We start from the raw sequence: 16,663 nt of genomic DNA on the forward strand, positions 1-16,663 counted from the left end.
GACATATCCAATCCCATCCAGCTAGTCAGTCTCCCAAATGCTCATTCATCTGTTTGGGATGTGGGCATGGATGAGCAGTGCAAAGGACCTGTTCCTGTGCTCTATGACTATGCAGAAGGGTGTTCCAAAGCAAAGTAATTGCTTCAAATCAATCTGACAGTGACAGCCCACTGAATGGACTTTGATTCCTTTTCGATCATAATAGCTGATTCAGTTTCTGATTAAGCCTAGTTATAGTAGCGTAGCAGAGTAAAGCTATTACAGCATCAGCTGGAAGATCAGAATTCAATTCCCTTTGTTATTTTTAAGGGGCTTGTACATTCTCCCTATGACCCTGTAGGCTTCCTCCTGATGCTGTGGTTTCCTCCCACATTTCAATGACGTATGGTTGGTGTTGGTCAGTAGTGTGCATACTATGTTGGTGCCAGATACATGGGTACATTTAAGGGCTGCCACCACAATCCTTGTTGATTTGACACAATCAGCACATTTCAAAGTGTATTTTGATGTTTATTTGACAAATAAACATAATCTCATTATCAGTGTGGGTAGGAAACATACTATTTTAACTTTGCTTGCTTTTCTTAATTTTTATACACTATAGGCTGTTATTAGCTTGTCTTTTAATTTCTCTATTGTGTCTGTAATCTCCAGCAGGAGTTGATAATCGTCAACAACCTTCTCGATTTGCCACCACCTTCACCCCCAAAACCAAAGACCATTGTGCTCCCTACCAACTGGAAGACAGCCCGAGATCCTGAGGGAAAGATTTACTATTACCACGTGATAACCAGGTTGGTCTGTTTGAACAAGCCCCACACATTGCCACATTGTTCCAAAAATAAAGAAAAATCATTTCAACCTATTTGTTAGTGGAGCTTATGTTAATTCCATAATGTAAATCAAAGTATGGTAGCAGCTGCTCAGGCTAAACAGGTGTCTAGAAGAGATGCTTCTATTACTATTGTGTCACTGACTAGGAAACACTTAATTCAGTAAGAATAGCAAACCCTTCTGTTCCTTTTAGCCAAAATATCTTGCTGACATTTTTATCGCTATAATAAAATAAAGATAATGCGGATGTTGGAAGTCTTGAGATTGTTACGTACCCCGTAACTGGATGTCTTACCAGCAAAGATTGAAGTGTCCGTTGGAGTCTGGTGATACTATTTTCAACAATATTTATTAGCAAAAATATACAAAATAATATCAATGCGAATATACAGAGAATATACGTTAGCAATACTAAACCTAAAAGTGCAGGTATAATAATAATCACTAATGAAACAAGCTCTATCGTTGTCTAGGGGATAATGAATTGTCAGATGGAAATATAAAGTTCAGTTCAGTTCATGCAGGCTGCGGTAGTTGTTTGTCGCTGTGTTTCAATTGTTGGAGAGAGAGAGAGAGAGAAAACGTGTGAACAGTAACAGCTATTATCTTGCCAACCTTACTTTCCAATTTTGATCCGTCGATGTGTTATTGTTGTGGTCATTCACGTATGACCCCTCCGTCCTTTAGCTAGACCGTTCTTCCGTGGTGGACTCGTCACCCAGGCAAGGGTGGACACACACACAAGCCCCCACCGGTCTCGCTACAAAACACTGTGAGTTAAAAGTTACCGACCCTTCATTCGGTCTCCAGTCTCCCACCCTGTCTCGTGGGGTTCTGATGCTCACTAGCGTTTCTCCTGGTGCGTCTGAGGGGTGTTACCCCAGACCTCACTTTTATCCCCACTCACGGGGTCTCAGGTGTCAATCAGGTTGGGATGATGTAACCCATCAAACCAGCCCACTCTGGTTGCCCCCTGAGGGGTTTCAATGAATAGAACAGTACCAAGTAAACAATCCTTCTTCACAAGACAATAGCAGTAAATCAATGGCTTTTGTCGGTAGGAGATGTTCCATCTTAGCTGTGTGTCTCTCTCATTAACTTTCATGAGCTGTTATCAATAACAACTGCCCTGGCAGATTTCCTTTGTCTCTCTTACTTCCTTGATAACAGCATCGAAATAGTAGCGATTTGGGATTCTCCAAAGGGAAGGGGGGGGGCATGGGCGATTTTGCACCCTTCTGCCCATCAGAGTTTTTCATCCTTCGTAACAAGATAAAGAAACAAAATGTCGGAATTACTCAGCTGGTCAGGCAGCAATTATTAGAGAAAATAAATGTTCCAGATTTTAAAAAAATAATTGGACACGTTTTAAGTAGAAGACAAAGTGGATGTGGAACAGGTACCTACATAGTGGAGATAACTAAAGAAATGTCTGTGATAACTGGAGGCCAGGAGAGAAGGAATGACGCCAAAGGTGGTGGTACCAAAGGGTTGTTGAAGACTTGTTTGCATTTGCTAACAAGTTTGAAGGAGATGCAGTGGAATGAGAAGAAAGGAGGAGGAAAATGCAGGAGCTCTTAAATGCAGAACTGAATTGCTGCGTATCTGAAATAAGAGAATGTTTCTTCTTTATTAACATTTTGGGATCAAAACCAAACTGGCAAGGCAAGTATTTGTTGTCCATTCCAAAACACCCTTGAGAACATGCTGGTGTTTAAACTGCTACGATTCTGCTGGTGACAGTGCTCCCCACTGCTGTTAGGTAGGGAGTTGTAGGAGGATTTGGGCCCAGAGATGATGAAGGAAGTTTCCAAGGCAGAGTGCAGGTCTGGCAACAAATGTGGAAGACAAAAATTGAGTTAATATCACATCTTGATCACATTTCTTCTGAGTTGATAACCTTCACATGTAAACCTGAAAGGTTAGTTATTTGAAATCATAGAATTCAGCATTGCATCTCAAGGACCAAAGCAGGTGTACTTGGACAGAGAGGTGCTGGTCCTTAAACTTGTGCTGTGGCTTGTAGAAAAGGTGTAGGAGCTTGAAGATAGTGAGGTCATACTGGAAGTGAAATAGAGAATTAAAATGATATGTAGCTGGGTAACTGAAAACTTAGGATAACCCTGGCAGCCCTTTATTTCAGGTCTAAAAGAGAGATAGGGAAGTTAGTTTGTAGAGTTATAGAATTTTACAGCACAGAGATAATTTTTGACTCATACAGACTGTACTGGGCGCTGCTGTTTAGTTCTGATTGACTAAGTTCTTGCTTCTCCAGGATCTAAATTGCATAATTTAGTTAATGCTTCACTGTGGTATTGCATGATTGTGGCAGCGTCAGAGAATCTAATTCTTTTTCAGTCAGTGGTGAAACTATCTGTTCAAAGCAGCTTTTTGTGGGGGGAACCCCCCCCCCCCCCCAGCATCCTAGCTAACATTTATTAATTAATGTCATTTGTATACCCTTGATATGTAACAATCATAACATTTGACTTTTACCCCAAGGGCAGACATTTCCTATATGTCTACAACCCCAAAACACACAGTAGCATAGGCATTCCCCCTTTAGAGTCCCATTCTCCATCATTCCATCATTCACATTTTTTGTTATGATCTTTGCTCAGGCATCCAGTCAAAGCTAAAATGGTCCTTTGCCTTCAGTCAAACTGGAAATACTTGCTATATTTTTGATGATTATCATTCCCTGCGTTCCTTTGTAACTGAAAACTCTGTGTAACTCAGTTATGCCCGATCTTTCTTCAGGCAAACACAATGGGACCCACCGTTATGGGATGGAGGTAGTGACGAAATGAACATGGGTCACGAAGCCGAAATGGATCTGGGGACGCCCACGTATGATGAACATCCTGCCAAGGTAACATTTCTTGGGAGTAAATATTTGCCTTAACAAAATTTTCACATTAAGCAGGAATGATTTTCTAACTCTGTCACTCGGTGTTGACAGATGTGTTTTCCATGCAATGACATTACCTTTGTTCTTTGGTACCATGTCCTCCCCAACCTCACCAACACATGAGATTCCTCGCTTCCTAAAATTGTGCTGCATATCTGCCATTATTTCTCTCCCTTGATATTCAATTAACAAGAGTGGTGGGGTTCATCACCAACATCGATGAGATGGCCTACAGGGAGGTGGAAGAGCTGGCAGCCTGGTGCCAAGCAAATAACCACTTCCTCAATGTCAACAAGATCAAGGAGATGGTTATCAACTTCAGGAGAACTTGCACTCCACATTACAAGCAGGTTCAAATTCCTGTGAGTGCGCATCTCATCCCAGAACACATCACACACAATCAGGAAAGTTCACCAGTGCCTCTACTTTCTGAGAAGGCTGAAGAGAGCTGGACTACACACACCTATACTCACTTCATTCTACAGATGCGAAAAGGTAGTAAGCATCCTAGTATGCTGTATCACTGCATGGTACAGAAACTGAACTGCAGCAGACAGGAAGGGTCTACAGCGGGAGGTCAAAACTGCCCAACACATCACTGGCACCAGTCTACCCACCATCAAAGACATATACACAGAAAGGTGAAGGAAGAGGGCCAGTAACATCATGATGGAACCCATCCTCCCTGTTCTTGGACTGTTCTTCCCACTCCAATCAAGGAGGAGGCTATGTAACATCCGTGCCAGACTCAAAAACAGTTACTTTCCCCAAACATTAAGGATAATCATCACCTTTACCCACTAGCCCACTCCTCCACAACCCCCACCACCATTACTTTATCATTTCCCGTCAGTCACCTTATGTACAGACACTCCTGTGCCTAGCATCACCTTATGGACATAAAATCAATCTATGTATATAAACTATCTTATGTTTTTGTATTTATTGTGGGGTTTTTTGCCCCTGCATTGGAACTGGAGTAACAATTATTTTGCTCTCCTTTATACTTGTGTACTGAAAATGACATTAAACAATCTTGAATCTTAAGGTTCTGAAGTGTTGATACTACAGTACTGCACTTTCGAGAGGACCAAGAGGGGATATCCAATATCTCATTGTGTTTTGCCTGTTGAACTTTAGGATCCAATGCTCACTGATCGACTTGGACCAGATGGTAGCGGAGATGGGACGCCCAACTCTTATAGCCAGGTCTGTGAACATGTATATCAAATAATTGTACATATGCTGCTGGGAAAGGATTCAGAGTATTCACTTTCAGAAAAGGATATTCCCTTTCACTTCTCTGCTTTCTATTGTTTTATTTTATTTATTTTTATTTTTCATATATATATATGTGTGTGTGGCTCATAAACACATTTTATAATTTTATGCATTCTATTTCAAATACTTCCCATCTGGCCTACACCATCTCTGAATTGCTTCCTCCTTCATGCAATATTTAAAATGTTGTCTTTTGTTTGATGTGTTAGTGAATTTTAAAGACAAAAACAAATAAAGCTTGTTAGATAAAAAGGTATATTTGACTTGATTACTCACCAGTAAGATAACTTAAAAATAAAGTGCTTAGAAACCTCAATCATGGATTAGTCTGATGAACAACGGATAGCAGGACAGCTCAGTCTTGGTGAATGAACATCTAATGCCATATGGGAAACACTTTTGTCCATCTTTAGCAAAGGAAACTAGCTGATACAAACTAATTGACACAACAAGCTTCAGGCAAATTCTATTAAAATACTACAGAAAATGAAATCTGAGCAAAGTGAGCCAAAATTCAAGCCCGCTGCAGCTTGCTTGAAAGTACCGTAGATTCCAGATTTTAAGCCGCTACTTTTTTCCCACATTTTGATCAGCTTTGAACACTGCGGCCTTTACTACGGTGCGGCTAATGCATGATTTTTTTTCATGCCGCCAAAAACATTTTGCCTCGTAACAGTAGACCAATAAAATTGATGAGTAGTTCACAGAGGTCCAATGAAATTGTACGATAAATCAAGCGCACTTTCACAATTAAATTATTGTGAATCAGTCATTTGTACTCACCCTCATCAACATGGAAAACACTCGAAGAAAAGCATTGTGCTGCCTTTATGGCAGTTATTTAGTTTATAATATTTTCGCTTAGTAATTCATTTGTTAGTATGTTTTCTGTACTACAGCCCGGAATGCTAGACGTCACATCCGGTTTCGCCGCGTCTTGTGGGAAATACCGGTTTGCGATAAACGGGAAGGTGGGGGGGGAGCGGCGGAGCCAAAACGCTGCTTTTAAGTTAAAGGCGATCAATAACTTTTCCTGGTAGGCTGCAGTATATATATTTTTACCAGTCGCTAGGAGATATTGGAATGTATACGCAACGTAATTTGTGTGTTACCGATACGTATGTATATTTAAAAGTAGCCGTATTACAGGCACGGTTCGAAAAAAAGCATTTGCAATATGTATTTGTTTGTTACCATATGGATTTAATTAAAAGTTAAAAAATCCTCACGTGTAATATCTTTCTGTGTAAATATCTCATATTACAACGTGGGACACCTGCGGCCTAAAATCCGGTGTGGCCTGTACAAGTACAAAATTGATTTTCTTTCTAAAATTAGAGCCAACGGCTTTTAATCAGGTGCGCTCTGTAGTGCGAAATCTACGGTAATCATTTGTAGAGAAATTCTTAGAGGTAATTGATAAATCTATAGTTCCACTTCTACTTAACAATGTCCTTTATCCTAAAAATGAAAGTTATGCTGACACCTGTGAGCAAAATGGCCACATTAATATTAAACCAAAAGCTTGAGCTTTTCTTGGGGAAAAATACACACAATCCTCAGAATTGAAAGTTTAATAAAAAGACATGCTCTGCAGTTCTGCCGTCCAGATGATATTCCAGCTGTCTTTTTTTTTTAACTGTTATTTTTAGTGATAATTGCAGATGGCTGTGAGCTCTAGTCTCCATGTCGCACCCCCCCCACTTCTTTGAAATCATTGAGGCCCTCTGTTTCTTCCCCATGCTCAAGTGAAAAAGTGGTTATGGGCAGCTTCTCCTGTTGGATATTGGAACAATATGCCCTACCATTTTAGTGTAGTTGGCTCTTAGTTTCTTCTGTAGAGCTTAAATCCCCTGCAATGAGTTGGGCTTCGAGGAGAGAGTCAGCAGATCAGGGGCTCCTCTCTGGTGACACCCAAGCCTAGGGGCATCATGTCTGACAGCTTTTGGCATCAAAAAATATTGAGTTTGAAAAATGTTATTACTTTAATTATGAAATAAACTAGTGATGTAAATTAAGATATTGTTTTATGGTGCAAAAGGTTCAAAACCCTGGGGGCAGGAATTGAAAAGACAATGGGCTTGGTGAAGAAAAATTAGATCAAAGGATTCCTTGTGCTAATGACCTTTTCATGTCATTTGCTGAGTGTTGTTGGAATTACCAATGCAATCTGGTATGACGCCAGTTGTAATCTGGATATCCTCCAGTTAATTATCTTGCTGTATTTTTATTTTTGAAGTTACTGAAATCCCACTCATTCTCTTATTACAGTCTACCAAGAAAAAGCCTAAGACTGCAGAGGCTGACACTTCAAGTGAGCTTGCCAAGAGGAGTAAAGAGATGTTCAGGAAGGAGGTGAGTTCAGTTTTCTCCTTCCTGTCCGTTGTCCCCACTTCTCATCCATCCCCACTTCCCATATTTCCTTGTAGTCTACCATGCTTACTATCAGAAAAAAGCAATTCAATTGTTGTTTTATGCAAAACATTCAGAAGTGTTTCTGTCAAGTATCTTGTTAGATTTTGCTGCATATAAAATAGGCCCCAATAACCCTCTTTAAATGCAGGATAAGCCACTTACCTAAATGGAGTGTGTTGAATGTGGTTTGCGTGAAAAAATACCGCATTGCCTTACTTAATGACAGCAACTCGTGTATAATTGATTGGATACAAAACAATACCTATGAACTATGAAGTACCTATGAACAATACTTCACATACCTATAAAGTATTATTTGAGTGCACAATAAATATATTTTACATTTTCCCTATCTGTGTATTTTCTCCTGTAGCACAGCACAGGTGAAGCTATAGAAGTTAGTAGTAGGCAGAGTCATGGGGAGTTGGAACTGAAGATAGATGAACTGTGGAACAAGTTACTTGGAAAGTGTTTTAAATTCATCAGTGTGTGTGTTTGTATATACACGTACAAAAACAGATCAATGTGTTTCTAAAGAAAGAGAATTAATGGAGAGAGTAAAAAGTTTGGCATAATTTTGAGTAAATGGGTTTCATTTCTGTAAAGCAAACCAATTATTTAGACTTCATGGTATGAAGAGAAAAATTCCATACTTTTAATAAGTAACTCATTTCCTGAATTGTAAATAAGCCGTTAGTTTAGAAGTTTTCCTCCTTCATACTGTTTTCCTGAAAATAATCCCAGCTTTCAAGTGTGGCCATTGCATCAAAATGCACCCTACTTCCAGTGAATATGCTGGCCGCACATAACCCAAGTTCCCAGCAGCATGATCCATTCCTTCAGACACTCTCTATTCTCTCATGTAAATGCCTTTCCAAAGATGACCCAATTTTTCATGGGTATTCCAACATTATCTCCCCCATCCTGGCCATTGGATGAACTTACTGTTTCTTCATATACGTGCCTTCCTACAAAAAAGATAACTGTGGGTGTTGTATTTCACCCTTTAAATGTGATGTTCAGCTGTTTTCAACACTGTTAAATTGTGGGGCACTGTTATTAGGGATTTCCAGAACATCAGCCCAATGACAATGAAAATACAACCAAGACTAGGTCAGAATAATGTTCAATTTAGAGTAAAAATTGCAAATGCATTTGTATTTCTACTTGGTCAATGTCATGGATTTGTAAAATGCTTAATAGGCCCTGTTGGTTGCTGTACTGCATCTGTACTTGCAACTGCCATGGTGAGGGGGATAGTTGGGTGCCATACATTAGCAGGTGACAATCTGATTAGCACCTTTCATTGCGTAAAATTCTCTTTTTTTTTCTTTATTAAGAGACCTGCACGCCACCCAGTAAGGCAATTTTCCTTAGACCCTTTGACTGACAAGTCTGCCAGGACAGCATTCAATGAGGGTAGTCGGTGAGGGTATGGTGGCAGGATTGGGGGATACAGTGGATTCTGCTTAATTGGGGCCAGTACATTTTGGCCCAATGAAGCGGCTGCCTCAATTAGCTGAAGTTTCATGGAAATGGTTTTTTAAAAAGAATATACTGTTTAACTGAGTAACAAATTATGTATTTAGATGAAATACAGAACAAATTAGAATACTACCAATACTACTGCAGTACTATAAAACTGTATTAGTTACTAATAGTTACCAACAGAGGAATTCAAGTTTCAAGGTACATTTATTATCACAGTATGTAAGCAGTATACAGCTCTGAGATTAGTCTTCTCCAGTCAATCATGAAACATCAACTCTCCCCCCCATGCGCAAAAACAAATATCACAAGTGGCAACAAGAACATCAAACCTTTCCCCCATGCGGAAAAAAAATCACGCAAATGGCACCGAACATCAAAAGCCCACCCCTACGCCAAAAAAAAAGCAAACTGCATAAACAGCAACCAGAAAGGACAGACAAAAACACATAATACAAAAACATAAATCTGAAGGAGTCCAAGACAACTGCTAAGTGCAATCTATAAATCACACACCCAGAACTTTGGTTCCAACCCCTGACAGCATCGAGGGAGAGAGACCATTTGAATGCAAGGGCCTTCCTTTGAGAGCAGCGAGTGAGAGACTGTCGCACACAGAGACCTTCCTCCGGCAGCAGCAAATAAGAGGCTGGTAGACACCGCTGAGCATTCACTCACCTTCCACAGTCACCTCAATATTTCAATCTTCCTTGATGCTTCGGTCGGTGAGAAATGGAGTCAGTCATGGGCTTGTGCCCTGCTCTAGACTGCCATGTTCTTTTGATTGATTATAAATGAACAAAATCAGTGCAAGCACCTGGTGCAGATTTTTTAAAATTTTGTTCTTTTGGGTTTCTTGCTTTGAGGCTGCCTGTAAGCAGACAAATCTCAAGGTTGTATAATTTATATGTTCTTTTATCAAATGCACTTTGAATCTTTGAAATAGTACTGTTAAATAAATCGTATGTTCATTAACTTATTTGCTGTTTTTGAGGATTAGTGTGTAAGTCAGCTAACGTAGTTAATTTCTTCCAACAGAAACAGCAACAAGATTTCATTTATACACTGCCATTGACACAGTAAAACATCCAAAAGTGTTCATAAAGATGTTACCAAATAAAATTTGACACCAAGTCACAAAGGACAGAGCCCATAAACTTGGTTGTGGCATTTTAGGAAAATATTTTAAGAAAGTCAGTTCTGTTGGAGTGGATATCCTGGAGTTTAGTTGACCCTATCTTCATAATTTAATCATTAAAACTCTTAATGAGCTTTGGTTAATCTGTGATCTGGAACTTTCAAGGCCAGTATATTAGAGTCGTGGAGAAATTCAGCACAGAAACGGGTCTTTCTGCCCACCCAGTCTGTCCCGAGCTATTTAAACTGCCTACTCCCCTCGGCCTGCACCGGGCCCACAGCCCTCCATACCCTAACATCCATGTACCTAATCAAACTTCTCTTAAAAATTGAAATCGAGCTCGCATGCACCACTTGCGCTGCTAGCTCTTTCTACTGTTACGAACCCCGTAACTGGGTCACTTACCAGCAAAGATAGAGAGGTCCGTTGAAGTCTGATGGTACTATTTTTTAAAGTTTTTATTTATAAAGGGGCACAAAAGTAAGGTTAATACAAACATTCAGATAATATACGTCGTCAATACTCAATCTAAAGCGCGGGTATAGTAATAATCATCAATAAGAAGTAGCTCTATCGTTTTGTCTAGAGGTAAAGATATTGTCCGATGGAAATATAAAAGTCTCTCAAGTTCATGCAGGCTTTAGCCTTTTGGGGACCGCTGGGTTTCACTTGTTGGAGAGAGAGAGAGAGAGGTTTTGTGAGAAAAGAAACTTGCCCAGTCTTTTAGGACGCAAACCGTTGAATCGGGAACGTTGGTTCTCCGTTGTTAGTTCGAAGTCCTTTTCGGTGTTATCAGCCACCCGCTCCCCAGGCCAGGGGAAACGGAACACAAGTGGCTTCCGAATAGCTTCCCGTTATCACGGGAGCGATGAGCGATGGTGTCTCCTTCTGGTGCATCGCTAGGGGACTGCCCCCTGCAGCCCCTCTTTTATCTTGACTTGCAGGGTTGTAGATGTCAATCAGGGTGGGGTGATGCAATCCCCAGCCCACATTGCCCGAGGGTGTGCACCTAGCCCAGTCCACATTGCCCTGAGAGCTGGCACGTAGTATAGGATCGCAATCCACAAAGGTGTCTCCAAGAAACAATGGCCAAATCTGTTGCTTTGTCTTGCTGAGGATTCTCCCTCATTTCCTGGGTCCAAGACCCGAATTAACAGCAATCTTGCGATTCTCAAGAAGGAGGGGGCTGGGATCATAACACTACATTCTCACCACCCACTGAATGAAGAAGATTCCCCTCATGTTCCCCTTAAATATTCTACCATTCACCCTTAACACATGACCTCTTGTTGCAGTCCAACCAAACATCAGTGCAAAAAGCCTGCTTTCATTTACTTAATCTATACCCCTCATAATTGTGTATACTTTGGTCCTACTACTGAAGTTCAACAACTTGCACTTGTCTCCATTAAATTCCAAGCTATGATAGTCTTCCTCACAGTCTACTACACCCCCAATCTTGGTGACATCTGCAAAGTTGCTGATCCAATTAACCACATTATCATCTAGATTGTTGATATAGATGACAAACAACAGTGGACCCCAGCATTGATCCCTGTGGCATTCCACTAATCACAGGACTTCAGTCAGGGAGACAACCATCTACTGCCACTCTTCGTCTTCTCCCACAAAGCCAATGTCTAATACAATTTACTACCTCATCTTGAATGCTGAGTGACTGAACCTTCTTGATGAACCTCCCATATGGCGCCTTGTCAAATCCTTGCTCATGTCTATATATCTCATCTCAACATACACTGCCTTACCTTCATCACCTTTCCTGGTTACTTTCTCAAAAAACTCATAAAGATTGTTTAGACCTACAATGCACAAAGCAATGCTGACTATCCTTAATCAGTTTGCGTCTATCCAAATACTCATACATCCAGTCCCTTAAAGTACCTTCCAGAAACTTTCCCACTACTGACATTGGGCTAATCGGTCTATAATTTCCTAGTTTATTTTTAGAACCTTTCTTAAACAGCAGAACAACATTAGCTATCCTCCAATCATCTGGCACCTCACCTGTTACTAAGGATGATTTAAGTATCTCTGTTAGGGTCCCAGAAGTTTAAGCACTTGCTTTCTGCAGGGTCTGGTGGAACACCTTGTCAGGCCCTGGGGATTTACCCACCCTAATTTGCCTCAAGACAGCGAACACCTCCTTCTGGAATCTGTATAGGGTCCATGAAGTTGATATGGTTTTGCCTCTCTGCTATAAACTCTATGTCCATCTCCTGAGTAAATACCGGTGCAAAAATATACTTAAGATCTCCTCCATCTCTTTTGGCTCCATGCATGGATTACCATTTTGATCTTTTAAGGACTAATTTTGTCCCTTGCAATCCCTTTGCACTTAACATATCTGTAAAATCCCCTAAGATTCTCCTTCACCTTGTCTGCCAAGGCAACCTCATGCCTTCATTTAGCCTTCCTGATTTCTTTCTTAAGTGTTCTTTTGCATTTCTTGTACTCCATTTCCACCTCATTTATTCCTACCTGTAATGTGCCTCCTTTTTTTTTTTCTTAACCAGGGCCTCAATGTCTCTTGAAAACCAAGGTTCCCTAAACCTGTTATCTTTACCTTTTATTCTGAAAAGCTTTATACTCCCAAAATTTCTGTTTTGAAGGCCTCCCACTTACTAAGTTCACCTTTACCAGAAAGCAGCCTGCCCCAATCCACACTTGCCAGATCATTTTTTGATCGGCTTTTCTCCAATTTAGAATCTCAACCTAAGGACCATTTCCCATATAAACCTAAGGTCTTCCTTGTTTGTGCCAACTATAACTTGGTCTGTAGCCTTTTATGCCTTAGCAACTTAAGTGCCTGTCCAGATACTACTAGAGTATTGAAAGAGATTTTGTCTCTATTGTCCAGAATATATTCCTTTTATATCCTCTCTGGACCACTTACTCTGTCCTCACTCCCATGCCATTGGGTCATAGTTAATTCATCTATGTGGAGAAGTTTACTACAGCGCAACTTAAATGTGCCCCTCATAATATTTCTACATCAGGTGTCTTGTCAACCTTTTCTGCTTCAAGGATAATGAGCGTAACCTGTCCAATCTCATAACTGAGACACCCAACCCATCACAAACATCCTGGTGAATCTTCTCTGCACTCATGTCCATAACAGTCACATTCTTTGTGCACTGTGGCAACCAAAAGTGCACGCAGTGTTCCAGTTGTGGCCTCAGAGTCAGAGTGTCAATGTCATATGCACAAATACATATGCCAGCATCATATAAACAACATCCACCAGAAAAATGGGAATTAAATGTAAAATATCCACAATTCTTGACAAGAAAACATAATTAGAACAAATGAGTCTATCTAAGTGCAAAGTGTTCAAAATGTTGCTAAACTGTAGTGATTAGGTTTTTGCCGATTGGCTCAGGAATTTACCAGTATTGCCACTTTCGGGGATCTTTGGGCTTATATACAAAAGTCCAATTGTTGCCCATTTCTCCTTAGGATCCTATTATTCATTGTGACTTTCCAAAATGGGATCAGGTTGAACTAGCCAATTGGATACAAGTTGGCTTAGTGGAAGGAGACAAACTGTGGTAGTAGGGTATTATTTTTCCGGACTGGAGTCCTTTGACCAGTGGTGTATCAGCTGGGATATTGTACTTTAGTCCCATTTTACCTGTTTCCTTCTTTCCAGATCTCCCAGTTCATTGTTCTGTGCCTGAATCCTTACCGGAAACCTGACTGTAAAATAGGAAGAATTGTAGCAACAGAGGACTTCAAACATCTGGCTCGTAAGGTAAAGACATAGCAAGTGTTTTTCCCCTGATTTGTGACATCAATTTCCTGAGCCTTAGCTGGAAACCCATATGTCACGTAGGCCTAGCTGGTAATGGTACTGAGATGCTCTGACAGTGAGACTTGCTGAGTCATCTGACCTAAGCCTGTGTTGTAAATAAGCCATAGGTGCCTTTGCCAACTTTTAAATTGGGACAACAAAGGGAATGTACTTGTGCACAAGACCACTAGGGGAGGTTTGGCTGGGACAAAAAGTGAGAATTTTTCCAGTCCACTGACCCTTGGCATGCCCTCACTGCCATTGCTTCATACCCCTTATGTTCCACAAACCCTCTTCTTCTCTCCCGAACATGACCACCCCTGGTTTTCTCTCCCTTTTCTACTCATCCTCTTCCCATCAATTCTCCCACCACATTGGCCCCACTCCTCCCTCAGTCCCCCTCTCCTCTCAAATACCCTGCCCTTGAATCTCCTGACCTCTCACTTTGCTCTCTCTCGTGCAGTTGACTCATGGTGTCATGAACAAGGAGCTGAAACAATGCAAGAATCCTGAGGATCTGGAATGCAATGAAAATGTGAAGCATAAAACCAAGGAATATATCAAGAAGTACATGCAGAAATTTGGCGCAGTTTACAAGCCTAAAGAAGAACCGGATGTTGACTGAATAATAAATCCTGCCGTTTCCCCCCTTCCCACAGGCCTGTCCCGCTCTTGAGCAAAAACTATGTGGATCTATAACTAGCTTCTCAATCTCCTCATAACTATCTGTATTATACTGTTTTAATGCATATGTGAATATATTGAGAAAGCAATGAAACCACTTCTAGTTAACTTTACCCCATTCACTTTGATAAGTACATTTTGAGGGGGATAGGTTGTGGGAATGTGGTGGATTCATTATTCTCTTTCTTTTACTATGTAAATACTATAATATTGGTTAGATATCAACTCAGTCTGACTGTATATCATCGACAGTCAGCAAAAAAAACTCATACTTTAAAAAAGAATCATTTTACTGTATTAAATTTTTACGGACTTTTTTATGTAAAGAAAATGTTTAAAAAATACTTTTTGCTTACAATTTAATGTCTGCAAAAAGAATTGTGACAATAAGTGTTTTGGAAAAAAGTTTTAAAACTGTTTTTGTTTTTTTAAAAAAAAACTTGTGCAAAATGATCTGTGACTAGTACTGACTTAAAGGTTGCTGTTTTTTTTCGTTTGGATAGCAGACGGTGGTGTTAATTCACTAAGTAATGAAAAACTTTAGTGTCTGGTTAAACAAAATGAATTTTAATTGGGATCACCCTTTCTCTTCGCATCCACTTTCAAAAACTTCAGTGAAAATCCAGGCCAGGAAAGTTGAGGCTCCTCCCTCCCACCCCTCTCCCTCACCCTACCTCTGGTTTGGAGTTGGCGAGGAGCTTGTTGGTGTTGACGACTATACGTTTGATTGGAGTTGAGAAATGACAAACGCTTGAGCAGGCTTCTGACTATCAGTGACCATCTTGTGCACCCACCTTCCTTTCCCCTCCCATCTCCCATCTTCAGCCAGAAAGAGATTGTGTGAGAACAGGATTATTGCCCTTCATCATGCCACCCTACAATTAAATAGGCTGTCGGCACTGACAATCCAGCTTCGCACATATGAACGGTCTCTCGAGGCAGCATCCAAGCAGCCATATTGGGACGCAAGGAACCTTCTGTAAATCAGAATGATTTTTGGAAGGGTGGTGGAAACAGGCAAGAAGGTACCATAAAATTTTATTTTAAGAAGGCACAATTTACCTGGCTTGCTCCCAAAATATGTGCGTGGTCATTGTTTTGAGCACTACAGTTAGTGTTGGCATATCTAAATTAGCCATTTTTCCCCCTCCCCTACCGCAACCAACCTCAGAGGTTACCACTTCCAGATTAAGTGGACTGAGCTTTGAACTCTTGTGGGAGCCGTAACAGATTTGTTGCTCATTCATAGCCTCCACTGTCCCAATTGACAGTAATGGATTTATAATGAGTAGCTGAGCCTTAGTACACATCACTGTTCCCCTAACTGCAACAGTTTTAATTTCAGTCCAACATCCATTAGCCTCAACCATATGTAGCGTGAGCCAATATGCTATTTAAAAGAAATGTTTGATTTACCTAGGATTTTTAATTATTAATTAAATTAAAAACCCTGACTGAGGAATGGTGAGGGTAGCAGAATAGATACATGAATTATCTAGTAGCTGGTAGTAAAAGCTTGAAGAAAATCTCCAGTTTGAAAATCAATTTGATTCTGTACTATAGACAATGATTTTTTTTAATACAACTGTTCCCCAAGTATTTCTGAAATGGTTAAGCAGCTAGGACAAACAGTCTTGCAAAAAGACATGCTGACACCCAAGAAGGACTGCTGCTAAATGTTCTTTCTCACTCTCTGACTTTCTGGGAAATGGTTTTAGTGGGTGCTCTCTGCTAAAGTGGCTTGTGCGTTTGTAATTTTTACAATTTGCAGAGATTTCACTTGGTGCTAGGAGCTGGAAATTTGCAGGGATGAATGTCGTGTATTTTTAAAAGTTAAAAAAAATATACATTGTTTGAAATCTGATTTGGAGTCTTCCTTTTAAAATAGTCAATTAGAGTTTTTTTTTAAATTATTTAAGGTTAAGGTCAGACCCCTGTAATGTGAAGTGGCTCTTGGAAGAGGTAAGATGCCTGTGTGAGGTTGTGTGTGGAACTAGCATAATTATGAAGGAAGCGGTGGACCGCAGAGGTCATATTAGGGACACTTGAAAGGGTCTGACTGGAAAGCTAAGGTTAAATGCTCCTCTCGTACAATAAGCCA

The 16,663-nt window shown here is 40.4% G+C and overlaps 1 protein-coding gene across 3 annotated transcripts in view; it reads left to right on the plus strand.

Moving 5' to 3' along the window:
- The window catches only part of setd2 (SET domain containing 2, histone lysine methyltransferase), a 122,241-nt gene extending 105,815 nt beyond the window's left edge, over positions 1-16,426 (plus strand). For 2 of the 3 annotated variants that reach the window (XM_073049264.1, XM_073049281.1), the window contains exons 18-23: positions 655-794; positions 3,595-3,706; positions 4,886-4,954; positions 7,298-7,381; positions 13,738-13,839; positions 14,342-16,426. In XM_073049264.1, the coding sequence (XP_072905365.1) occupies positions 655-794; positions 3,595-3,706; positions 4,886-4,954; positions 7,298-7,381; positions 13,738-13,839; positions 14,342-14,503 (669 nt within the window). In that variant the 3' untranslated portion in view covers positions 14,504-16,426. The remainder of the gene's footprint in view (positions 1-654; positions 795-3,594; positions 3,707-4,885; positions 4,955-7,297; positions 7,382-13,737; positions 13,840-14,341) is intronic. The other variant, XM_073049272.1, reaches the window with a different exon arrangement.
- The last annotated feature ends 237 nt before the right edge of the window (positions 16,427-16,663 follow it).

Source organism: Hemitrygon akajei, chromosome 1, assembly GCF_048418815.1.
Source record: "Hemitrygon akajei chromosome 1, sHemAka1.3, whole genome shotgun sequence".
Lineage (NCBI taxonomy): Eukaryota > Metazoa > Chordata > Chondrichthyes > Myliobatiformes > Dasyatidae > Hemitrygon > Hemitrygon akajei.